The following is a 26289-nucleotide window of genomic DNA, read 5'->3' on the forward strand; positions in this document are numbered from 1 at the left end:
GATGAAAGATAAATGAAAAATAAGGCTTCTTTATTAAACGTGTCAATCAGATAGCTGTTCTCTCTTTAGAGTTCTCAAAGACACCACAGTGTTTAATCTTCAACACCACAACATGGGAGATAACCTTCAGTAATCTAAGTGATGCAACAGATCGGTCGTCTTTCTGAGAACAAACATTAGTATCAATACTTTCGACCAAGCGTGAAATTGAAGTGTTGAAGACGTATATAGCTAAACCGCTTCTGAATATCAGAATATGACAGCACACAGCACAACACACAATAATTTCTTGCCACTGTTGTTAGTTTGGCATATCACATTCATTTTCAGATCATTTTGGTATTATAAGCCTTAGTTTTCTCATTTCTCCTTTGGGGGAACCAGTATGCGCTGACCAGCTAAAGGCGCCCATGTCTAACTTGGACTTTGAAAGTTACACGGGAGTCAAGGTGAGGTGAAAAAACTTTTACTTGGGGAAAAAAAAGTACCACACGAGGACCACACGGGAAGTACAAAAATGATCTGGCACAGAACAAGGAGTAGACGGAGACTAAATACACAGGGGAACGAGACCCAGGTGAAGGGAATGAACAATCAGTGACAGGGCAGACAATCACGGGGACAGGAAGTGCAGGGAAACAGAGGACACAAGAGACAGGACTTCAAAATAAAACAGGAAGCACACAAGATATGACAGATTGTGTTCGGACAGTTTCTGTGGTGGAGTTGGATCAAATAATGAAAATGGGATGGTAACATTTCCCAGCAAAGAAGTACCAGAGTGTATTAAAACGTATATAATGGTGTCTGTTTAGAAATTAGATGCAGTTGTATGCTTGTGGTTTCATACCAACAGTGTAAAAAAAAAAAAACTAATTTATTTCTGTAACAATGATTTGTAATGTTTTTGGATGGCACTCACACATGCCATCACCCTACTGATAGGGGGTCAGATCAGAAAATACTTATATGTGTACAAAAACGTATATTGGCAATTTTCCCATTTGTTCATTTTGCAAAGACACATCATGTGCTGTGAATATTACATTCAGAGGTATCCCATAGTGTGTTTGCTTGTTTTTGTTGATGTCATTTAGTACCACTCGACAACTGATCAAAATGATCAAAGATCACTCAGAAATACGACATTAAGACACCAAGACCCCGAAGACGACCAAAGAAAACCCCATGCTGTGATTTGTTCGCAAAAACGTTGACATTTAAATAATTCTGCAAAATGTTTGCTCATAAACCCCCTTAATTGTCAATATACCTAGGAAAGGATCATACACATCACAGTGTGAATACAATTGGGCTCATTGGATTCACAAGAGTCTACAGGCATTCCCAATGTATGCAATTCCAACACCCTGTTTTAAATAGGCGAAAATGACATGTTTATCCCGCATGCAAACAACTGTATAGTTTTGGCCCGAAACTGCATGGGATTAGTTAAGAAGTTGTCCTTAAAGGGGAGACTCCTGGGTATCCAAAGAACCCATTTTCATTCACATATCTTGAGGTGAAAAGTCATGGGGCTCCAAAAACCACCTTGCCAATTTTGCCTTGCCAAAATGTAGCCTATAGGTTTGGAGCGTTATTTGGTCCCTTTTCCTGACAAGCTAACGTGACCAATCAGGTCATTGACTTTCATGTTTTATTTTCATTCTAGCTTCAAAACTGAGGCAGCTAGCCTCTGAAAGACGTGTCAGCTGGGATCACCAGCAATCCCTCCGTTCTCCATTGGTTTTAAGAGATTTCCTGAAAGAAAAATGTAATTAGATATTTGCTTGATACTTAATGATATCTGTGTAATACAGAGTTGGCATCACTTGCCGTAGATTCACGTGATTCACGCTGTCACATTTAGATACAGATTTCACCAACTTTCACTTGTCCTGAAATGTTGTATTTCTCTATTTTGCAAGGTGACTGAGCTGAGCTGTACTCTGTTATTATTATTTTTTCTATGCCCCAGGGAACTTTCAGTCTCCCATGCTTCACCACCAGACTGGAGGCAATCCATAGGCAATTGCAGAGTGAGGAGTTCATGCAACTCGTAATGAATGACTGCGCTGTGCATCCTTTGGCCTTTTGCTCAGTCCTGAAATGACTGTCTAGCCTCTAAAAGTGTTTCTTGCCTGACAGTAAGCCGAGTAGGATTTCCGTGCACCTGACTAGTCCTGAAAGACACTCTACCTCGGTTGACCCTCAGAGCGGGATGGGAAGGAAAAGTCATTTAGCATTGTGGCACTCCACAGGATGACTCACTCCTCCTCTGCCAGAGCCAGATGAGAGGGGAACTTCCCTTCTTTCCTCCTTCAGCAACTCCTGTCTCTCCACTCCTTTCTCAGAGTTGACGTTTCCACAGCATTATGAGCGCCCGGATGGTATTTATGTCCTGCTTCTTTTTCCACAGTGTGAGACACGTTAAAAAAATTAAATAAAAAGAAGAGAGATGGGCATAAAATGGGGTAAGAGCCAGAGGGTGTAAATGATCGGGGTGGAAGTAATCTGGGGGGATATTGTATTTCCAGTACAGTATGGCTGCAGGAGGGTTTTTATCGCTGGACGCTACAAAGCTGCTTCCAAGCACCTGTCTCATATTGGAGAGTGACGCTCTGCCTCTCAGTGTTGTTCACTCCATCATTGCTGTGGCAGGCAATGTGCTGGCAGAGGCTCCTCGGCAATCGGTTCCATCTCCGTGGGCACTCCGCGGACACACATCTTCACTTACGCATACTCAACTGCATTAAAACCCTTTTTCGACTGCACATAAGTCTTGCAAAGACAGCCGTGCTGTGTGAAAAAGCATAATCTACTTATCAGACTAGATGTATATCACGCTATGAAAACAGCCCCTTGGTTTGAGTCATCTCTCAGCCCACATTAACAGAGCTGAGGTTGAGCAGAGAGAGAGAGAGAGGGGTGGTTCAAGTAGTTGCTCATGAGACCAGAGTTCTGGCATCACTTGGATGTTTACAATCTCCATAAAATACTTTAACATACCCCGAGTCCGTTAGGTCTCTGGTTTCTGGGTAAACCCGGGAAAGAGTCTGGAGGCAAAGCAGAGAAGCTGGAAAGATGCATGCTTTGTATAAGGATTTCAATGAAAGGATAATTTCACCTATACCTGGGTTTTATTTTCATAATACTACAACATACTCACCAAGTTGTGTGCTGATAACTAGCAATGCACGAAGAACCATTTTCAGTCGGGGAAGGAGCCGCTCAGAATACATGCAAACAAGCTGACTGTAGGCCAATGCATGGTTGCGGCATCTGCATTGCTGCAAACGGCCCACATGACGTACGTCATCACAATGTTCCGTGAAGCAAACTTCAAGTTGTATTGTTCTTTTAATTAACTGCGGACGCAAGTGAAGACCTATCGGCTCTTTTACCATGCAGCAACCCGGCTGCACAGGCACATCAATGAGCTTAGCTTTTAGACCGTGAGTCACGATGTCCGATGCTTCAGGACATGCCACATATTGATCACAGCCTCTCGTTCAGTGAACAAACAAAGACACAGAGCCAGAGCAGGCTATCACATTTCCATATCCACTCTAACATGATGGTGCCTATTGATCCCAATGGCTGCTAATAAATACCTTGTTGCTTCATTTGCTGCGGCTGCTGCTGTTTTTCCATGAGCTTGCATCTCTCAAATATGGATCTCCCGTTGCTGCTTGAATCCCCCATTTGCTCAAAGTGGGACCACCTGCCATTACTTTCTAATAAAGATTAGATATATAACGTATAGGCTCTTAGATAGTGGTGTCGATGCAAATGGTTGGATAATGATAACAGATGCTATTAAGAAGAGCATAGCCATCTGCCAGGGCAGAAAGTCAAGAAATGGATAGCTGCAGTGTGTGTGTGTGTATGTGTGTGTGTGTGTGCAGCATGCTTGGCTTTCATGGCAGTATTTGCAGTGTACAACACGGAGACAGCAGGCTGTCTGGCAGGCTTCCATTTGTGGAATCATTGTTATTCTTTTTGACCCACCTGACAGGTCCTCACTCATTCAGAGTGTTGTGTCATGTTGTAGCAGCAGCTTCCAGACAGCAGTGTGACTGACATTATGCTGAGCTGCTCACCTCTCTGTCCTCTCCGTAAGCCCTCGTGCGAGTTCCCTTTTCAGTGTTGATTAGGCTTCTCACTGTCGGCCACCTCAGTCGTAATGACGAAAATGGCACGTGTTTTCTCACCATTTCGAAGCAGAGCTGGAAGTCCATTCATGACCCTCGGAATGTGGAACCAAATAATCTCAGCTCAAGAAGATTTCAATCTCACCTCATAGTCTTCATAGGGGGGCCCACTCCATTCACCGATGAAGACTGTTATGTGGTTTACAGCCCAGTAAAAGGCTTAAAATAAAGGTTAGAACACCTGTGATTTGAGATCATTTTGTCACACATTTACTGAGCTTTTCTTTTATCAGAAGACCTTGATTATTGTCAACTATAGTGATTAATGTCCTCTTACGTATTTTCAAAAAAGAATCTAGGTATTTTCTCGTAGCCAGGAGAAAAGCATAGACATGGCAGTGACTAGATTAGGAAAAGAGGGGAAAGGAAACAGATTTATTTTTTTATGTATCCAACTTCTGGAACAATGCTGAACAAGTTGGAAAGAGGAAATGGAACTGGAAAAAGGAGACAAGAAATAAGAAACACAAATAGATGAAATCAGAAAGAAACACATTGTGAAAACAAAGACAAAGCAGTCCCATCTTCCTTCAGAAAACCGGCCATGAGTTCCGCTGACCTCACGCATCAAAGGCTCCTGTTCCTCTGGCTGTTACCCATGAGCACCAGGGCTGGACACCCATCCCATCCTGTCCTAGAGAGACGCATCGTCTAAGGGAGGGGTGGAAGGGCAGGTGCTGCGTCCCAGCAGGATGACACGGGGAGGGACAATGTATGCAATTCCTTTCTGGCACACAGTCAGGTTCTCACAGGAACAAGGCACAGGAAGTGTGTGTGTGTGTGTGTGTACATGCTACCATTGGGACTCTGCTCCCCGCCTCGCTGAAAGTGAAAATCTGGTGAGGCAGCAGGCATAGGTGTAAAAAACTGCAATGCACTTGGATGTGACATAAGGTCAGCAGTACTGTATTTGCACACAAAGACATGAACACACAAACACGCCATAAATGCTTTTCAGCAGGTCTGTTGTAAAAGTCAAGCGATCCGTTTGAGGTGCATTATATGCTAGCAACACCTACAAGAAAACTAAACTTCAACCAAACTCACACAGACTCATCTATTCGTAATATATATATATGTATATATATATATATATATATATATATATATATATATATATATATATATATATATATATATATATAAATGACAAATAAATGAGTTATATTATATATTAGATCCTGAAGAGTTTTCCTGATCCGATGTGAGGTCCTGGGACAGGGATGTCATATGTGTACATATTGTAAAGCCCTCTGAGGCAAATTTGTAATTTGTGATATTGGGCTATACAAAATAAACTGAATTGAATTGAACAAATAGACTGTAAATGTCAAAGTAATTTGCAGTCTGCGCAATAGTGATCGAGGGATGGAATCGGGGGTATCGAGGTCCCGCCCACACACCTGGCCGGCTCAATCACCAGCCAATCACGGAGCATTGCTACAGCGTGAGCCCCATAGCTGCTACGTTATAGCACCACAGTAGTTGTTTGGAAATGTATGAACACACACAGCTTTGTGACCTATACAACCCTATACCTATCAAGATGTGTTGGCCTCACTTTTGCTTGCTGTCATGCCATCCATCTTAATACCCAATCTACGGTTTCAAATTGCAACATTTTAAAGGGTTTCACTATACTGGAAGTCAGTGAGCTATAGTTCTTCTTCTTCTTCTTTTTCTTTTTCTTCTTCTTCTTCTTCTTCTTCCTGTCATGTGAAGATAGAAGTTTGCTAGAAGATTTATAGTATGTGGAGTGTGCACTGTTCCTGAGTTCAAATCCACCAGCTGGCTGGGGCGTTTCTGTGTAGACTAAGAATATTTTCCCATGTCTCTGTGTTTCCTCCGCGGTCTCCTCCCATAGTCTCAAGATATGCAGGTCAGGTGAATTGGAGACTGTAAATTACTGTAAAAAGGTGTGAGTGTGAATCTGGATGTCTGTTCATATATGTGTTTTTGTCAAGTTTGGGGCTGTTCTGACACAAGTCGGATATCCAAGTATCAATACATTACGGTAAGGTAACTTGATTACTTTTCGGTACTTTTGGATCCTCTCGATACCAAATATGAAAATAAAGACGAGAAAAGGCTGACATGTTGCCATTGTTTTGTATGTGAAGCAGAAAAGGGGAACAGCATCACAACACTCGTACTGCCTTTTCAGCTGTGAATGTGCGGGCATCATCCAGGTACTGGAATCATTTGGCACATTAGTGTAGAAGCGTTACGCTCATGTACTACAAACAGTCTTTTCACTCTTGGATACGTCTCGGAAAGAAGAATAAGATGAACTGGAAAGTGGGCGGACCATCCTGCTTTGCTCTGTGATGTGTGAACTTGATGATGTCCACATTTCCATCCAGTGAAAGCTCATTTGTCCCTAACGTTGGAGACCATTGTTTCACACTTGTGACGTGAAGTGTTGTGTATGTGTATGGTAGTATAATATTCCTTATTCTTCCTGTTTTTAGTCCTGTGATCCAGGTTGTTCCCTGTGTGCTGGGATGGACACCAGCCCAGAGGGTATCCATGCTTCAGGAAAAAAGAGTGTAGGAATGGATTGACGAATGTAGTATGCAATCTAATATTTCCCTCCTTCTCAGGCCTGTGGGTGCACAGATCAAACTTTGGGTCAGACCACGGTCTCTGCACTCCCAAACACTGGCCAAGACAGAGTTAGGAATGATCCTCGGTGGTGCTGTGGGCGAAGTGGAAGCCAAAGCGTAGGTGCAGGGTGTACAACACGGGGTGTGAAAGTGGATGCAATCACTACTGAGTGTGAGAGCAGGGGGAGGCTGTGTTGAGGCTCCTGGAGGTGATGTGGGCCTGATTTAATGAACACTTTGAAAGACCGACTTTATCTCAAAGGGTTTTAAACGTATCCACTGTATGCTGTATGTATTGCAAAGTTAAAGCAGGTTCTTCATTATCCCCACAAGAAATTCAACTGAATTTGTTGGATGAAATGTGTTGTATTTTATGTATTTAAAATAATGCATGCTTGGTAAAGTACGACTGCCAACTCACAATGTCTAAATGCTTTTTCCTTTACATTAAGTTACATGTCTTACCTTGCGTGTTTGACTTATTTGACATTAATAAATGTTAATTAACACAGGGGTTTAACCTCAGGAGAGCATTTGCATTTGTCCATCTGAGTCTTCTGAAACAAAAGGCCTTTAATTCACAGGGTGGGATGTGTTTATGTCATTTGTTTGTTTCAAAATCAACGTTAAAAAAAGGAAGAACTGTCAGCGGTTGCCATAAGATTACAGCTATACCACTAATCAGCCAACAAATAACCACTAACAATAACACAATACTTACATCTTGAGATATTGCCCAGCAGAGACACTGATTACATTGTTCCACAGAAGTGATCTCTTGGAAGTACATTATAAATCACCAGAAATGAGGACGTGACGATGAGAAAAGGAACTCCCAGGTGGCCCACTTCTAAGGGTAATGCCGGTGTGTTCGGTGTCTGTCTCTGCTGCTGTCTGCGCACATATATATATATATATATATATATATATATATATATATATATATATATATATAGCAGATTGATAGTGTGAATTCAACTCTTCTTCTGTACAGTGGTTGTACAGCAGTATAAAAAGAACCGCAGTAACAGTCAGAGGAAATAATAGTGTTACTGGGATGTTTGTTCACATGCACGTCCACCTGCTGTGCACAGACCTCAGAGGTACCACGATAACGCTATCAAAAGCAAAACAGCGTTCTATCACTTTAAAAACACCAATTGGAAGCACAATATGTATCCTTAAGCTGAGGTCAACTTCCCTTACATTGCTTGAGGAGATCATTTTTACATAAAGAAAGTTTTTAAAAAACAGCACTACTTGTATTTCATGCACATACTGTCTCAACAATGAAACGCTGTCCTACATTCCTCACGTATAAAACACACACACACACAGTCTGACTGATTACAGTTGGCATCCGTAGCCTAGATATGAAGATAGTTGGTGCTACAGCTCTTATCCAGAGGAAGTGGAGCTCAGCCGGGGGCCACGTAGCTGAGAGGAGAGGAAAAGGGAGGATGTTATCACCGTCTCCATCTGTGGAGGATGGGGGGGGGGGGGGGGGGCAAAAGAAAAGATGAGAGACGCACCTTTCATTAACCTTCACCTTCCTCCCCTTGTCCTCGCCTGCGAGCGTGTTTGCGTTTATGCGGTCAGATGGCAGATAAAAACACGTGCAGAGCAGCGTGCAGAAAGTTATTGAAAGTGAGAGAGGGTGTACAGCCTGCTGTTAGTATTGCAGACGTTTAACATTTGTCTTTACTGTATCTACATCAAATGTGTTTTATGTTTCAAGCACATAAACATTTTCAGATTTTTAAATGTTACGTCTGTAGTGAGTCCAAATCGGAATCAAAACAAACAGCAAGGGAAAAAAAATGTATTCAATCACTTGTGTCGCTGCAAGCTTTGTGATGCAGAGACTATTTGATATGAACATGACTCCACTTCTCTTGATGTATTCCCTCAGTAACCATTGTAAACATGAGTTTATGTACTCAATCTCTAGTTTCAAGTCTTCTTCAATACAGCGTGATGTTCATTTAGAGTAGAAGTGGCCTGAAGCTGCTCAGCGTTCGGTTGCACTGAGCTCCACCCACTCGTGTCGCTTATGGTCGGAAAAAAAAGCCGAGATGGAGACAGACAGAAAACCGAGGCGGTGACGGACAAAACGAGGACCTCGAAGCTTCAAAACGGCAGCCCACAAACCAATGGGGGCGTCATATTGACTACGCCCACTTTATGGAAGCGTTATGCACAGTAGAGAAGAGAAGAGGATACATCTCGTGCCAGTGAAAGTTGCTCACAGTGTGAGCCCATAGAGCGTTACAGCCCCGCTGAGCTGGTCGACTTCCTGCTTGCCCTCTGAAACCACCTTGGCTTAGCTTAGTTTACTTCAGTCTAGTTGTTGTTGATAACAAAATCAATCAATCAAGTAGCACATTCAGTGTGTTGCTGGTACAACGTTACATTCAGTTCAGTACAAAAAGCAAAGACTCAACATTTATATTCTATATGCCACAGTATGCTGCACGGATCAGTAGAGTTCTGCTCCATCATATCTGACGTAGTCAATGTAACTGATCCAGGAAGCGTTGACCTCGGCAGTGATATTGTTCAGCAACAGTTGACCTTTGTCTGGCGGCGAGTGTTGTGATGGGGAGACCTGTCGCTTAACGCCGGCTGACAGCCTTGTCGTGGAGGATTCGATTGGTCCCAGGGGGGTGCGTCAGACACTGGCATGAAAAAGAGAAAAAAATTAATTGGGTTGTTAACATTCATGAGAAATGATCACGATGTCAAAGGGAGTTCATCAACTTCTCTCCAGACAGCACTGATCCATTTGACTGGCCGTCTCTCTTCTATTCAGCCCTCTGATGTGGAGATCTACCTTATTTGTCTTTCTTTACACCCTCCGTCCCATCATTCCAGTCCATCCTCCTTCCCTCCTCCCTTCTTTTCTTTGACCTTTTCCTTCCGTCCTTTACTCCGTCTCTCCATTCCTCCTCTCACTTTTTTCCCCACTCTTCATGCCTTCCTTCTTTGCCTTGATCTCTTCTCTTTCCTTTCTTCCCTTCCAGTTAATTTCCCATCTCTTCCCTCCATCCTTTCCTCTCTCCCTCCCTCCCTCCCTCCATCCTTTCCATCTCTTCCTTCTTTCATTCCCTCCCTCCGTCCCTCCCTTCACACCCTGACACCCTTCCTGTCTTCTCTTTTTTCACTTGCTCACTCCTTTTTCCTTTCTTCCCACCCCTTCACGGGCGATTGTGGTTCAGTGGCGTGCAGGGTCGTCCTTCGATAAGAGAATCGGCGGTTCGATCCCCGGCTCCGCTAGCCCATGTCGATGTGTCCTTGGGCAAGACACTTAACCCCCGAATTGCTCCCGTAGCTGTGAATATGGTGTATGAATGCGTGTGAATGTTAGTTCCTGCTGATGTGCAGCTGGAACCTTAGCCCCTCCCATCAGTGTGTGAATGGGGGTGAATGGGTGAATAATGTCATGTAGTGTTAAAGCGCTTTGAGCGGTCGGAAGATTATAAAAGCGCGATACAAGTACAGGTCCATTCCCTTCTTGCCTTTCCTCCATCGCTCTATTCTTTCCTTTTCCTTTCTTTACCTTTCTATCAATTTCCTCCATTCTATTGAATGCCCAATCCCACATCAATCCGAGCCTCATCCTCCTCTTTTGTCAACTTTTCTCAGCCAGTTTGTGGTGTGATCTGAATTAGGTACACAGTAGCCTACTATGATCAATAAGTTGACAAAAAATAACATACTGTAGATATGAATAACTATACAGCCACAAGAGACATTTAGGATCTCGAGGCCTGATGTTAAGTGTGAGCGTGTCCCCACTTCCAGAACCCTCTGCTGAGTAGCTCACCGGATGTGCTGGCCCATTCCTCCCAGCCCAAAGCCCCACTGTTGTGACAGTGGGAACCACGTGACTGTAAGCCTTAATGGGCAGTCTAAATCACAGGCCTGTCACTTTGTGCCTTCATTCAGATTAATGTGCACCCCGACCGGCCAGGCATTAAGCCCCACAGGCCCTCTCAATGACACACCTCAGTGCTCTGTGGCTCTCTGCTGCGCACCTGCCGCACAGAAATACACACTGAAAACCCACAGCGAGGCTTGTCATGCTCTCCCTATGAAGCACATTCACTCAAAACAGAAACATGCACAGACACACACACACACACACACCACGAAAAAGCCACAAAGCCGCTAAGCCAACACTCCAACCTTGGGAAGAGAGATGAGGCGGAAAGAGTGAAACAATGGGAATGTCAGGGAATCAGAAGTATCTCAACTGCGGAGTTCTCAAATAAAAACCCAGCTATGGCCTCGCTCACCTCATCTCACCCTCTTTAGTTAGCATCTGACACACACGGCAATCAATTATGTGATTAATATTATTGATTGGTGTCCAGAAAATTTGAAGGGAATCTTTGACTCGAGACGAAAAAAAGATCTGATGTGAATCTGGTGAGTTAAAAAAAGCAATCTGTCCAAGAATACAAAAACAAGCAATGCATTAATTGGTAGACATTCACTATGGATCCAAACAACATCCAACATGGAAAACAAAGGTTCAAATGTTAACCTGACATTAACACATTGATTACCAGCTCTTAAGGGAGCATTCACAGGGAATCTTGGGGGGGAAATGTCACCTCGTTTTAACCCCTACATAATACATCGGCATTCACTCAGACATTCCCTTTTCAAAACCAAGCGTTTGGAGCTGTGACTGTTGGAGTACCATTACTGTCACAGCCATTGCCCATTCCCTCATCCAAAAGAATCAGATGTTAAGTATTAATTCTTCGGCTTGACGATGCTCTTCTTGGCACAAGTTCTTTAGTGCTACCAGATGTTGCTGTTTTTACAAATGCTCATAAGTCACACTGGTGTCTGCTCTTGTCCGCTTTCTCAAAGCTCAGAGGGATTCTCAACAGCATCTGGCTCATTCTAATGAAAATAGTTTCATCATCTGTAGGAGGGGGGAGATGTGAAGGGATACTCTGCCCCCATTTGGTAGCAGGCAGAAGTGCAGCGCTCCACATTCAGGACGGAGAGACCTCTAATCACCGAAACCAACACTCAGCCCTTTGGAACTTTTCAGATATTCCTTTTGAAGATAAATTGAGTACCATTCCCAAGCTACACTACACACGGCCCATGCTCCAAGTGTTTGATCAGCCAACTCTAACATGTAGCTGTATAAAGACGGCACATTATTAGACCAGATTTGAATTAAAGTCCATTTCGTGATTGTGAATACAAAGATCATTATTGGCAATTATTTTTATTTACCGAAATGCATTTTCTAAATCAGAGGGTTAGGGAGGAAATAGCAATATGTAATGTAATAGAGGAGAACTTGATATTTAGCACGAGCAGTGACGGCCAGCGTGGCTCTGCAGAAAAGCAGAAGATATCAACAACTTTGCAACAACATAGTGTATAATATAAAAGAGTTATGCAATGTTTTTTTCACTCTCTGAGCTGTATAAAAAAACACCAGTGTTTTTTTATACAGCTCTACACCTCTAGATATGTAGATAGATAGATGTTGTATTTCTAGCACAACATCTGTCTGTCTGTCTGTCTATCTATCTATCTATCTATCTATCTATCTATCTATCTATCTATCTATCTCTCTATCTATCTATCTATCTATCTATCTATCTGTCTGTCTATCTGTCTATCTATCTATCTATCTATCTATCTATCTATCTATCTATCTATCTATCTGTCTGTCTATCTGTCTGTCTGTCTATCTGTCTGTCTATCTATCTATCTGTCTGTCTGTCTATCTATCTATCTATCTATCTATCTATCTATCTATCTATCTATCTATCTATCTATCTATCTATCTATCTATCTATCTATCTGTCTGTCTATCTGTCTATCTGTCTGTCTATCTGTCTGTCTGTCTGTCTGTCTGTCTGTCTGTCAAAGCTAAATATTACAGTCAGCCACAGTCAAATTAAATATACTTTCAAGCTTACACATGATCAAGTTGTTTAGACCCGTTGACTTCAGACACCACTATAGACACAAAAGAAACTTGAATAATTCAAACACAAAGCACTGGGGTAAGTTCTCTACACTTTTTCTACAAAACAAATCACTGCCACTTTCCCTCCTACGTCTCTTCCCTGAACGGAGACCCCTCACATAGTAACTGAACAGCACTTGATCTTTATGGCATTGCTAAAGGAGTAATCATTGTGGCTTTTTCCTCAATAATTACTGTATGAATTGGCCTCCCTTGGTTAGACCTTCATATAATTCCCAGACCCCTGGTTGAGAGCAGCTCTGTATTATGCCAATTAGAGCGGTGAGTCATATGTCACTGGCCACCGGAGAATTCAGCCTCCTCACTTTGTGCTATAAATGTACCTCTAGGTCTATTGTCATTCTGCTGCTGACTGACAGGGGCAACTGATACATTGCCTACATGCTGCTGTCAAGGCGATGTGGTGGAGTGTGTGTGTGTGTGTGTGTGTGTGTGTGTGTGTGTGTGTGTGTGTGTGTGTGTGTGTGTGTGTGTAAAAGGTCGGGGTTTAATCTGATATTATATTGCAATTGCGGTCATTCATCTCCTTTAATCACTTTCTATTTTGCACAAGTCGTGTACTGAACATTTTAACACGAAACGAAAGCATTGAAGGGTTCTCTTCACCTTCCCCTGAGCGCACAGCGAGAGAAACAACCAACACAACACATGATTTGTTCTTTTTAATACGCGCTGAGCTCTTACACAGCAATGTGAGGCGCTAGGCCCAACCCCCAAGGCTTAATTAGATTAATGGAAGAGATGGAGAGGATCTAATGACCTATCTCCCTGCATCGCTGGACAGAGGAAAGATGGAGAGGCATAACAAAAAAAAAGTGCATCTCCACTCATGCTCTCTCTCTGTCTCTTCTCTGCACCACACAAGTCAATGGTCCTTGAGAACGCTCAGAGATACATTACACGGAGCCCACGGCTGAGTCAAGCCCCGTCTGCATCACTGTGGCATTTCGTTGGTTGTTCCCCCGCTTGACCGAATGCGGGGCTGAGTGGGTGGACGACCGTGGTGTCATTTCATCCTTAATGCCAAGCGAGCGTGTGAGTGTCTTACTGAGACAAGGGGCTAAATGAAAACAAGAAAATACGCAAAGATAATGAAAACGACAATGGGGAGAGATTTATGTGCGGAAATGGCCATACATGCATCACGCTGATTATGAAACCAGCTTAATGTATTTGTGATGTGGAATCTACAATTTAGCTGCAGGAGAGTTTCGGAGCGTTTAAAAAAAATACATATATATATATATATATGTATAATTCTTTATCCAATTGTCACAATTTACCAAATGTTTGCAGTTCTAGAAAAAGGCAGGAAGGAAGATAGGACTGCTTGCTGACATGGATGAAAACGAAGCAAAGTTTCAACATTTTCTAAAAATCTGCTTCTTCTTTAGCACCATGTCATTAAAAACACTAAACATAACAAAACTACAGAGGGTGCCTTTTCACAAAACTGCATTTTCTAATATATTCAGACAATGTGGAAAGAAGTCATTTTTGCTGAGTTTAACTTCACTATAATTGACCCATCAAACAGCAGGACTCTCGCTGTCATATGTTCAACCCTGTAATCTACTCTATACTGCATCAATGCCTTCCATCAGCTATACTGTGCGTTTTGTTTCTCTAGTTATTCCTTCATAATTCTCAGATCAGGTGCACTTCACTGTACCCTGGCAAAAGACAGGAAGGCTGCTCATTCAGCATGTTCTTTAAAGTAGATACTGGTATCAACAATATTCCAACTAAATCGCCTCCAAATGTGTTTTTGAAAGTTATTGTTTCATTAATAAGACAGTGAGGTCTCACGGCTTGCATTTGGAGCACCTTTGCTTCATGGAAATGTTTCATCACACTCAACCATGCAGGTTGACTTGAAGTCAACCCACCTCAGCTTTCACCATAAAAGGGGAAGTTTGGGTGTTATGTAAGGTACTTATCCATAATTCTGGAAGTAATACTCCTTGTATTACCGGCAGATTTCTGGCCACTCGAGCAAACCAATGTACTGCTGTGGACAGGGGGAAGCAGTAAAACGTGTTTTATCCACATAAAAAGGCCCATATCAAAAAAAAAATCAGCTTAAGTATGTGCTATATTTAGAAGAATTTCACTGCTTTACCTTGCCATCAGACAGCCCCTCCTTACGGGGAACTGAATAAGTTATATCCACCTATGCTCTCTTCTCTTCAAAGCCACTAGACTCCTTTGACAACAACTGTATTTTTACCTCCCAGAAAACAGGAGTTGCTGGTCTACCGCTGCCTCAATTGTTTGCTTGTTTGTGTTATTGTGTGACCTTTGGTGAATCTGAACTAACCCTTAAAAACACCAAAGTCACACAATGACACAAATGAAGCAAGCGAGGCCGCGGTAGACCAGCAACTCCCATGTTCTGCAAGGTAAAGTTGTTGTTTTTGTTTGCATTGTCGCGCTGTTTGTGTCTACTTTCTGTAATACGCTGACATCCAAGCTACCCCTTTAATGCCTGTGCGATGCCAGTGACAGACACAGACACACAAAGCTTTTGCAGACACATGAAATGGGCGTGTCCTCAATTATATAATTCAATACCTTTTACAATTTAACCAGTGGGGCTGTGATCTCAAACTTTACTCCAGAAATGAAGAGGATCCCACGTTATCACCCTAAAGGCACGGAGATAACCATGACAATAACATGTGTGACGTGTGACATGTGTCTCGTGCTTGGATAGATTTCTTTCTGCCGATAGCCAATTAAAGCTGAGGTAGATTGCAGAATGGGCTGCAGTGCGTTCACCAAGACGTGGGTTGAAGCAGCTCATGACATGAAGCATTTCATTTACGATAAGTGCAACGGTACACGCTCTCCACACACACGCATTCTGTATCTGCGGTCCTAAGCCCTGCTTTAGTGGTCACCTGTAAGCCTATTGGGATTTCATATGAGATGCCGCTGGTGATTCTCTATGCAAGAGTATTAGTGGTGCTAAAAGCAGTAATACCATCGGAGCCAACTTGGTTATAAGAAGAGGAGGAGAAGAAAAAGGTAGATGGAGATGACAGAGAGGGTTAACCTCGGAGGGGGATCTTTCAGCTTAGGAATCCGTACCCTTCATAGTCACTCCCCTTTAGGATTCTAGACATGATTGGCTGGTTGAAGGGTCTCCTTAGTGGCCCGCAGGTGCCAGAGGCTTCGGGGTCCCCTGACCCGGCCCTGGCTCCGGATACAGCTCCACCTCCAGCCAAGGTAAGACTTATCTGGTGGTAGAAAATAATGTGCTGTATATTCAGTGAGTAAATACACATTGTCTTTATGAACTATAATGCATTTGTATTCATATCTAGTTTCTCAAAGGGCAATCGATTGTTGTTTGATGCCCTGACAAGTGTTCAGTAGCTTCGTCAGTGACGGCAATAGGAGCCATGGACTGAAATCGATGCCTGTAAATGCAGCAATTTGAATTTGGGTTTGCGATTTGTTTCCACTATACGATCACAGCGGCGGCTTCTTATCTGCTCCGACATCCATTCAATTGCCCCAGTGCGTTGGCCAATAAAATGGTTCCATTACACAGACACCATTCAAATTGCTCATTAGCCAACGGGCACTTTTCAATGTATTTCATCTCAAACACATCTTGTTTTTAAGAGAGTCGATCGGACGAGGGAGTCATTTGTCAAATGCTAAATTCACTTTTCTTCAAAAAGGCTTTCTTAATTAAAATGTCTCTCTAATACCGTGGTTTGACTGATGAAGGCGAGCATCCGACAATGTGGAAAATGTTGATTTATCTTGTAGGAGGAGAAGCCAGCTGATAAGGAGAATGGAGCCAAGAATGTGGACAAACCGCAGAGTAAGCCATCATTCATTTGAGATACGGAAATAGCATGTTTAGAAACAGGATTATTTAATGTCTATTTTTGTTTTGCATAGATGGGCTTTCCGTAAAACTGAATTCAGTGCGCTTCATCCCTCCACCTGTGTCTGTGGTTACAACCCTATGGGTGGACCGGATCATCCAGAGAGTTTAGGAATATGTCGTCCCTTTCAGATGAAATGACACCAGCTAATCAATATCTGCAGTTGTTCTCAAATCATTATGTTATCCTTATTGCTGTAATTTGTCAAAACTAAAGTTGGAGACTGTCGTTGAGCTCCAAGTGGCTGCAATCAGCTTTGTGTGCACTTGTAAGGTCAATATTGTGCGAGAAGAAAATCCCCTTTCCAGCTCCTGCTGCAGGACCAGCTCCTGCTCCTGCTCCAGCTCCAGCACCAGCTCCACCTCCAGCACCAGCTCCACCTCCAGCTCCTGCTCCAGCTCCAGCACCAGCTCCAGCTCCTGCTCCTACTCCAGCTCCTGCTGCAGGACCAGCTCCTGCTCCTGCTCCAGCTCCAGCACCAGCTCCACCTCCAGCTCCTGCTCCAGCTCCAGCACCAGCTCCTGCTCCTGCTCCTACTCCAGCTCCTGCTGCAGGACCAGCTCCTGCTCCAGCACCAGCACCAGCTCCAGCTCCTGCTCCTACTCCAGCTCCTGCTCCTGCTCCTGCTCCAGCACCAGCTCCAGCTCCTGCTCCTAGTCCAGCTCCTGCTGCAGGACCAGCTCCTGCTCCAGCACCAGCTCCTGCTCCAACACCAGCTCCAGCTCCAGCTCCAGCTCCAGCTCCAGCTCCTGCTCCTGCTCCAACACCAGCTCCAGCTCCAGCTCCAGCTCCAGCTCCTGCTCCTGCTCCTGCTGCAGGACCAGCTCCTGCTCCAGCACCAGCTCCAGCTCCTGCTCCAGCTCCAGCTCCTACTCCAGCTCCTGCTGCAGGACCAGCTCCTGCTCCTGCACCAGCTCCAGCTCCTGCTCCTGCACCGGACCCTGCAGCAGCTCCAGCTAACCCTGATCAAGCTGGACCTGAGGGGTAAGACCTGCACCCTTGGCAGTTTCCGTGGATTCCAATTGTTTCAGCGACAATCACGGAGACACTCAACACGCCGTCATTTGTGTTTTTTTTCTCTTGGATATTTCGATTGCAGGAGAGATGCACTGTCAGTGTAACGGAAGCATGGGCAATTAAAGAGAGTCTGTGTGTAGTGTATTTATTACTCGAGCTTTCAAACTCCACTTTAGCTTACCAAAACACATGCCTGCCAAGACACTGACACCACAAACCAGTATCAAATTAATCACCCCAATGGACACTAATTAATAAGATTCCCTGGCAAGATTGCAGAGAGAGAGAGAGAGAGAGAGAGAAAGTCCTCAGTGTAACATGTGAGATCTTTATCCTCTGGCGCAACATGCATATTAGGACGGGGATGACCTGAAAGTGGATTAAAAGCTTTTCAGCTTTATAGGTTTAAGAAGCTCGTCAGCTCTGCTTCTGGACGAGCAGTAAACACCATGAAGGCGACACATTCGGCTGATCCTCACAAGGCATAATGTGAACGTTTCATCAGTCGATAATAAAGGAGTGGAGCACAGTTAGAGGGGTCGAACCAAAACTTTCAATCAGCAGAATTGGCGTGATCTTGGACTTTAAAACAAAACATATACATTTATAATATGATGGACATTAATTCATTTGGATGCATATGTCTAAACTCTAAAGTTTGCTCTGGCTTTAAGCACAACTGACAAGGTGTGTAGGTGTGGTCTTTCTCTATCTACTGTATATAAAATAAACATATTAATCATTTACCTTACTAACTAACTTATTAGGTGCACCCAGCTGAAACTTACCTCTAATATTACCTGCAATAAATCCCACCTTCATGAAGGTTAGATTGTCCAGTTTTGGCATGGTCATTTTGGAGGCTGGAGAGGTGTTTCTCCTATTTAGCCTTCCCTCATTGATATAATAAGTATGGATAAGTACCACGACTCCACACATTAAACCACAGCTGCACTTTTGGCGAAAAGAGAGAAAGCATCTCGCTCACCTTTTGAGTTGACGAAGTCACTTTGTTTCCCTAACTAATGCAACGAATGTGTAGCCCTCAGCTGTGGAGGACAGTACTCCACATCAGCATATTGCAGCCATAACGTAGGACATTAGAAAAGGTTCTTGTCTATGATTTGATGAAGTGAAGTGCTTAAATTAAACATATTCGTGGTGCTTCTTTGGCAATGACTTGACAATAAATACATCTGGCTCCTCCAGTCAGCCAGTTGTAATGCTGGACTGTGTCCACTAGGGGGCGACCTTTGAGCACAGATGTCTGTCTGTAAACCTGAACACAGCACTGACATATTAGCTTAAGTTGATATTGCAAAATTGTCAGCATAAAGTTGGCCCTTTGGACATTTAGCTGATGCAGCAACACTTTCATTTGTTCCATTCTTTTCACTTGTCAAGTCCAATCTTACTATACATCTATTTATTTGAAATATCTGGTTCTTTAGCTGCTAAACGCTCCACTATGTTCACCAGCTGTGTCGGTCTGTTGTTTGGTGCTAAGCTGAGAATGAACAGTGTTTCATTTTTTTTCTAAAATATTACACGTCAGTGTCTGTGGCTCAGATCTAGTCATGTTTAGAATATTGATGGCGCTGTGGGATGAAGGACTTCTCAAATACATATTGAGTTGTTAGAAGGAGGTCAAACTGGCTTCCTAGAAAGTGTATTCTTAGATCTACAGTTTAGGTGACCATAACAGGCAGGGATCACTTTCAACAGTAGTTTTGGGCACTGGTTCTAAAATCTGCTCACTAACACCAAGGCCACTACGTTTCCTGAGCATCTCTTCAAAAATATACTCAAGAACTGTGCCGAGGTATTTCAAGTTGTCCACAGCTTCATCAGGTTGGCCATCAAGTGAAACTGCCTCGTTGTCAGATCTTGTTTTGTGCAATTCATTTATTGTTTTGTCACCATGTTGTTGGGGTCCTCGTGTGGGCCAGATAAGCAGCTTCACCTCATGGGGGTTCTGTACAAGGTCAACTAAGGCCATCGGGTCCGCATGCGTAACCAATTTAAAATGTTTCTCACTGATCATGAATTCATTGGTAAAAGAGTGAGAATGACACTGCAAAGAGAGTAGTGGGAGTAAAGTGAAGCTACAATCTTAAAAATAAATAAATAGATAGAAGCTAAAGCTCAATAGATATAATAGAAACAACAGAGTCTAAATAAAATATTGATTAAAGCCACTATATAACAATATTATTATAAGCTTGCGTGGCTCATTTTTCTGATGTCATTTTCCATCTTCAGACAAGAGTCGGCCCCTCCCCCGCCTGCTCCCATCGTCATCAACAAGTATTCAGACGAGCGGCTCAGATTCATAGTGAAATCCATGAGTGAGAGACTGGAGCTCTACAAGGAGAAAGTGACTGATCAATATGCTTCCTCCCCAGAGATCAGCCCTCCTGTCAGTGAGTACAAACACAGAGTTAGACCTCTGAAGGATTCAAATGTGTGACTGGTGATTGTCGTCATTGGGGCTTTAAAGGCCGCAAATTATGAATATTTAAATTGCCTTGTATGCTTGAGCACACTAAGTCTTAATATTGTCCTTTCAGCACCTCTGCTGCGCAAAGAACACTACGCACAAGTCATAGAGGAGAGGAAGAGGCAAGCAGAGGAGGACCGCATCAAGAAGGAAGAGGCTGAACAGAAGAAGAAAGAGGAGCAGGAGAAGAAAAAGAAGGAGGCCGAGCAGAAGAAGAAAGAGGACGAGGAGAAAAAGCTAGCGGAGGCCAAAGAGGAGAAAAAAGAGGAGAAGGGTTTGAAGACCAAGTTAAAAGAGGCCGCCTGGTATTCGGTGGACATTGTGCTGAAGCCAATGGAGGCCCTGATGGACCCGGTGCTGGGGAATACCATCGACCCTTTCACAGACCGCCGCTACATCGCCTGGTTGAGCTTGGTGACGATGGCCTTTAACTACAACACCTGGTTCCTCACGGCCCGCCTGTGTTTCCCGTACCACACCGAGAGCGCCATGCCTTACTGGTTCGCCATGGATACGCTGGCCGACCTCATCTACCTCACAGACTCCATCTTCTTCCAGGCCCGCAAACAGTTTGTCAAAGGAGGCGACATCATAGTAAGTCTGACGTCATGCCGGGCTGATGATGCTTGATACTGAGAATGATTTAAGATATGACAACATGGCAATATTGTCTCTGCCTTTCAGAAAGACAGAGAGGTGACAAAGAACAACTACAGAAATTCGGATAGATTCCTGGTACTGTAACTCGAATTTCTTGGAACATTCGGATGAACTCGTCCCAGTGGCCTCACACATCTGTCTCTCCTCAACAGCTGGACACCATCTCCGCCATGCCATTCGACTTGCTGTACTTCCAGTTTGGATTCAAATCCATTTTCAGATTCAATCGCCTGCTGAAGGTGAATTTAACCGTGTGTTACGAAGGCCAGTCAATTGATTCCTTCCTGTAGTTGCCGTGGCTGACGTTCTCATGCTTATTCTCAAGGCGGATACATTTTTTGAGTTCAGCGATCGTCTAGAGAGCATCATGACCAAGGCTTACATATGGAGGTTCGTCACATTTTTGTTGTTATATACATACATATATATATATATATATATATATATATATATATATATATATATATATATATATATATATATATATATATCATTAAGACATAAAGACACAACATAATGAATACAGGCAGAGCAATAGACAGACAAGTCTTTACTTTCCCATTAGAGTGATTCGGACCATCGGATATCTTCTCTTCATGCTCCACATCAACGCCTGCTTGTACTATGTGGCTTCAGACTACCAGGGCATCGGGGGAACTAAATGGGTCTACTCCGGTCTGGGAAGTGCGTAAGTACAGAAACTCTACATCCCTGCTTGTGTTTGAGTGCTTGGCTGTCTTGTTTGTTTTATCTCCTAAATGCAAACTTCTAAAAAAAGTGCATCCAAGTATCTGTAATGTGCTCCTTTTGACTACATAATTTACCATAAGAATACTACAATTGTATTACCACTGCTAATAGTTCACCACAATGTGTCAAATAGAAAATTAAAGCTGATCCGTGAAGACTTTTCGGTAATGTGATCAACGATCAGCATCCATATAACCATCGGTGCGTTAACTACAGTCATTAAAGTTGATGATTGATTAACGATTACATTTGAAGTAATTCCCCATTGTTTTTTTTAAGACACACAATTGAGCCACACATGACACAATGTGACGGCGTGGGCATCAACAGCTGTTAGAGTCAATGCTTGCTGCACTGAAACAGAGTTCACGTATTGAAAATGTCTCGTATGTTCCATGTCTGCTGCTGCAGTTACCTCAGCTGCTTCTTCTATGCAGAGAAGTCCCTGCTGCTGATCGCTGATTTGCCATTTCCAGACACCATGTTCGGACAGATCTTTCAGATGACAAACTACCTTTTTGGGGCTTTCTTTATGTCCATCATTCTTGGCCAGGTAGTTTATTTGTAATACTTTTTTCTCATTCGCTCTACTTTTTTTTCATTCGTATTGTACAGAATTATTTTAAAATGAACCTGTATTTGGATTATTTTGCTTTCGATTTGCAATTTTAGCAAATTTCATTTTTTTTGGGGGGGTTTCTTTCGTGAATATTTCGCAGCAAGACGTCAAGAAAATCACACTTGAAAAAGGGGAGCAATAACAATGATTCCCCCCCAAACACATGCACACACGTACATCTATCCGTCTGTCCAAAAAGCAGCCCAATGACCCACGGACTTGTCTGTAACCCCCCTCCCCCCCCTCTCTGCAGGTACCTGCGTTGTTACTACTATGCTGTCCGCAGCCTCATCAACATCGGGGGTCTTAACGAACCCCATACCGTCTTTGAGATTACCTTTCAGATGACTAACTTTGTTGTGGCCGTCTTTGTGTTCTCCAGTTTGATTGGACAGGTAACATAAAGACACACTCTGCCCGTAGCACGAGTCAAAGTCACAACACGCTCAGTTCCTCTGGAAACCTGATAGAAATTAGCACCTCTAAATTAGCATGTCTTTCCCCACTTGTCTTATCAATGTAGACAGATGAATGGAACCCTTCGTGTTAGAAATGGCAATCCTCCGTCATCTTACCATACTCACTAAACCCCCGTCATCTGTATTTCACTGGTTCCCTGTGGAGTCAAAAAGCCAAAATGACATGTAATTGTTGCAGTCCAACAACAAAAAAGATGTAATTGACCAACGTTTTCCTTAGTTGATGTATTTCTTCTTGCCGGCATCTTGCCTCAGATGAGAGACGTCATCGGTGCAGCCACAGCGGGACAGACCTACTTCAGATCCTCCATGGACGGCACCGTGGACTACATGGTGAACAACCACATCCCCTCCTTGGTGCAGAACCGAGTCCGCACCTGGTACACCTACACCTGGGACGCACAGGGCATGCTGGGTCAGTAACACTGGACAAAGTGCTCAGCTCAGTTTTTACAGGGTGTTAGAAAGCCTTGAAGTATAGGAAACCAGTTAGTTGCACTACTTCCCTCTGTAGCTCCGGACTTATATGACCCCGGGAATAAATGAGCTGTTTCGTCTTGATGCTTTTAGACGAGTCTGAGCTGCTGGACAAGATGCCTCTGGTGATGAGAACCGCAATTGCTGTTGACATCAACCTGACCACCTTTCAGAAGATAGATCTTTTCAAGGTGCCTTTTCAAGACACGACAAACGGGCATAATGCAGCCTGGGAGTTAAGTCAATCAAATATAGTTTTTCCTCTACAGGGCTGTGACCAGCAGATACTGGTGGACATGTTACTGAGGCTCAAGTCTATCGTCTATTTACCTGGAGACTTTGTCGTAAAGAAAGTGAGTTCAAATTCGTATCATATCGTCACCTGAAATTCTATATTTTAATCTATATCATCCTTCCAAAACCGCACGAGTACAACCTTTGTGTAAATGTCTACTGTCTATTCTACTGTACATTATTCAATATGTTTTCTGCATGTGTAAATGACTTTGGCCTCTCTGCAGGGCGACATCGGCAAAGAGATGTACGTCATCAAAAGTGGAGCGGTGCAGGTGGTGGGAGGACCTGACAACAGCATCGTGTTCGTCACACTGAAGGCCGGCTGCGTGTTCGGAGAAATCAGGTAAGACAAAGTTCAGCCAAATACAAAGTCTGAAGAAAGAAATCTCGGTGCGTTGCGTATTCCAGTCCATCCAACTGTGATGAAACTGATCATGTTTAATGCGCAACTACTGTATGTAACGCCCCTGATTAGACGATAATCGATTCAACACTTTGGGGGGATTTTTCTTTTCACAAAATCTTTTTCTTTCTCAGTCTGTTACAATCCTCCAAAGATGGAGGGAACAGGCGGACAGCTAACGTCAAAGCCTACGGCTTCGCCAACCTGTTTGTCCTGGAGAAGAAGGACCTGTTTGACATCCTGGTCCACTACCCGGAGTCTCGGAAAGTGTTGGCCAGGAAGGGAAAGTGAGTCCGAGGTCTAAAGACAGACAGCTGTCTCACATCCTCACTTATAATAATAATAATAATGCAGTGTGTCACACACTTTTTCCAATGCAAAGACTTATTTATTCACCATCTATATCAACAAACTCTCACATGCCAATACATGTAGTATGTATTAATTGTACTATTTAGTAACCTGCTATAATGTTAAATAACAAAATATGACTCAAAAATGATTAAAATCGCTCACCTTACACACAGCACTTAGTGACAGTTGTTGCCCACGTGCGACTGCATTTCTCGCTCACGAATCGGAAACACTCGTTACTGTTTCTCAGCTGCAAATTGAAATGTTCAAATTATTACTTTTTGCACATATAGATACTTTTTTTGAGATCATTATTCAAACACTGCCATTCCTCCGCTCTTAGAACCGATACGTTTGAACAAGCTTTGCGATATTCACAGAGGCTGTTTGTCTAGCCGGCCGCTCTGTGTGTGCGTGCAGGAAACTCATGAAGGCGAAGGGTCCAGCAGCAGCTAAAGCCGAAGAGGAAAAGAAGAAAGGCCTGGCGCTGTCCGGACCCAGACCCCCCACCCCATAACTGCTGCGTGCTTTCGGTGGAAACTTTAGCAAGTTAATGAAATGAAGGTAACAACATATATGTATCTATATGTGTTTATATCAAAGCTATTGCAGTTATGCTGATTGCTAACCCCATATTTTGTGTTTCCCCCTCCCAGACTGCTGTTGGTGGCCAGTGAGGAATGTAGTGAGCTTTTTGGGAGTGAATGTACAGTTTTGTTTTCAACCTCTTACTCTTTTGTACTGAGTGTGCGTTTTCCTGCCATTTTAAGATGTATTGTTTAAAATGCTTCTGTTATTCCCCGTTTTGTTTGACATGCTGGTGAAGGCACCAGACAACACGAGATCAGCAGAACGAGTCGACGAAACCCACCGAACTAAGGCGACAGGCAGAGTCCAACAAACTTCCAACTTATTATTTGACGATATGTGCAATATTTGAGTTTCTCTGTGAATCTCAATTGCTGCCTCTAGTGGATACTAGTTGATACTAGAGGCAGTAATTGATATCTATATATTCACCTTGTTTTGTTTGTCTGCTTGTATTAGCTATATTTTCAGTTTGCCAATGCACGTGATTGTACAGTTGTTGTAAAAGTCTAACAGAGATTATCCATCATAACAATTGGGAACAATAATGCTCACAATATCATATTTGATTGATTTCACCACCGTTAATATTTGCTTAAATTAAATAATTCCCTGACTTAACTACGACTACATCTTGTCCAGTTGGTTTGCATGTTAGAGAGAGAGCAAGAGAGAGAGAGAGAGAGAGAGAGAGGTGCTAACTAATCCCGTTAGCCAGACCGGGACATTAACTAAGTGGTCTCTGTTCTGTAGTCAGAGTGGACTGAAATAACCCCGACAGTCTAATTTTACACCAGCTACCTTTGAGTGTCTACTCTCAGTTTATGTGTTACCCTATGATTAGAGATATATAAAATAAATGCAGACCGTTCTGTGTGAAAGGCAAAGGCTAAATGAACAGTTGTTGTTATTTATTTAATCAAACTTAATGGGAGAATTAGTAACCAGTTTGTAATAAGGAAAATGTATCCTATCTCCAACCTACTTTTCATTTGATCATTGATTATTAAGTTGCAGTTGCATTAATTATGTTGCATATTTGACAACAAATGATAAAGTAATTAGGCATTACATTTGGCCTCTTAAATGGTCAATGGACTGGAGTCAACACTGCATAAAGGACAGTTTTCTTTTAAGGCAGTGACTGGCAGCTGTGATGGCTGATCTGGTGTTGACTTCAGGAAAAAGGGGTGTGGCCAGAGGGAATTAATGGGTCTAAGACATTTAATTGCCTCAGTCTGCTGTGTGGATTTGAGACGAGGACTACGGATCATCCAGGGACTTGTGCAAGGATCTGAGAGCCACATTGGAAAGCGTCTTCAGGAGGAGAAGTGGACCGGTTGGCCTGTTCGCTGTAGCCCCGCCATGTTAAGCAGGTTTAAAAAGTGG

At 43.1% G+C, this 26289-nt stretch overlaps 1 protein-coding gene across 1 annotated transcript; it reads left to right on the top strand.

The window, feature by feature from the left end:
• The first annotated feature begins 20015 nt into the window (after positions 1–20015).
• On the top strand, positions 20016–24829 carry LOC117749495 (cyclic nucleotide-gated cation channel beta-3-like). The gene is made up of 13 exons (XM_034560078.1): positions 20016–20196; positions 20515–20867; positions 20958–21008; positions 21086–21172; positions 21259–21323; positions 21499–21621; positions 22556–22697; positions 23037–23196; positions 23352–23449; positions 23528–23611; positions 23780–23898; positions 24093–24245; positions 24733–24829. The coding sequence occupies exons 1-13, from the start codon at positions 20016–20018 to the stop codon at positions 24827–24829; spliced, it is 1713 nt and encodes a 570-aa protein (XP_034415969.1).
• Positions 24830–26289: the final 1460 nt, after the last annotated feature.

Source organism: Cyclopterus lumpus, chromosome 20 (genome assembly GCF_009769545.1).
Source record: "Cyclopterus lumpus isolate fCycLum1 chromosome 20, fCycLum1.pri, whole genome shotgun sequence".
Lineage (NCBI taxonomy): Eukaryota > Metazoa > Chordata > Actinopteri > Perciformes > Cyclopteridae > Cyclopterus > Cyclopterus lumpus.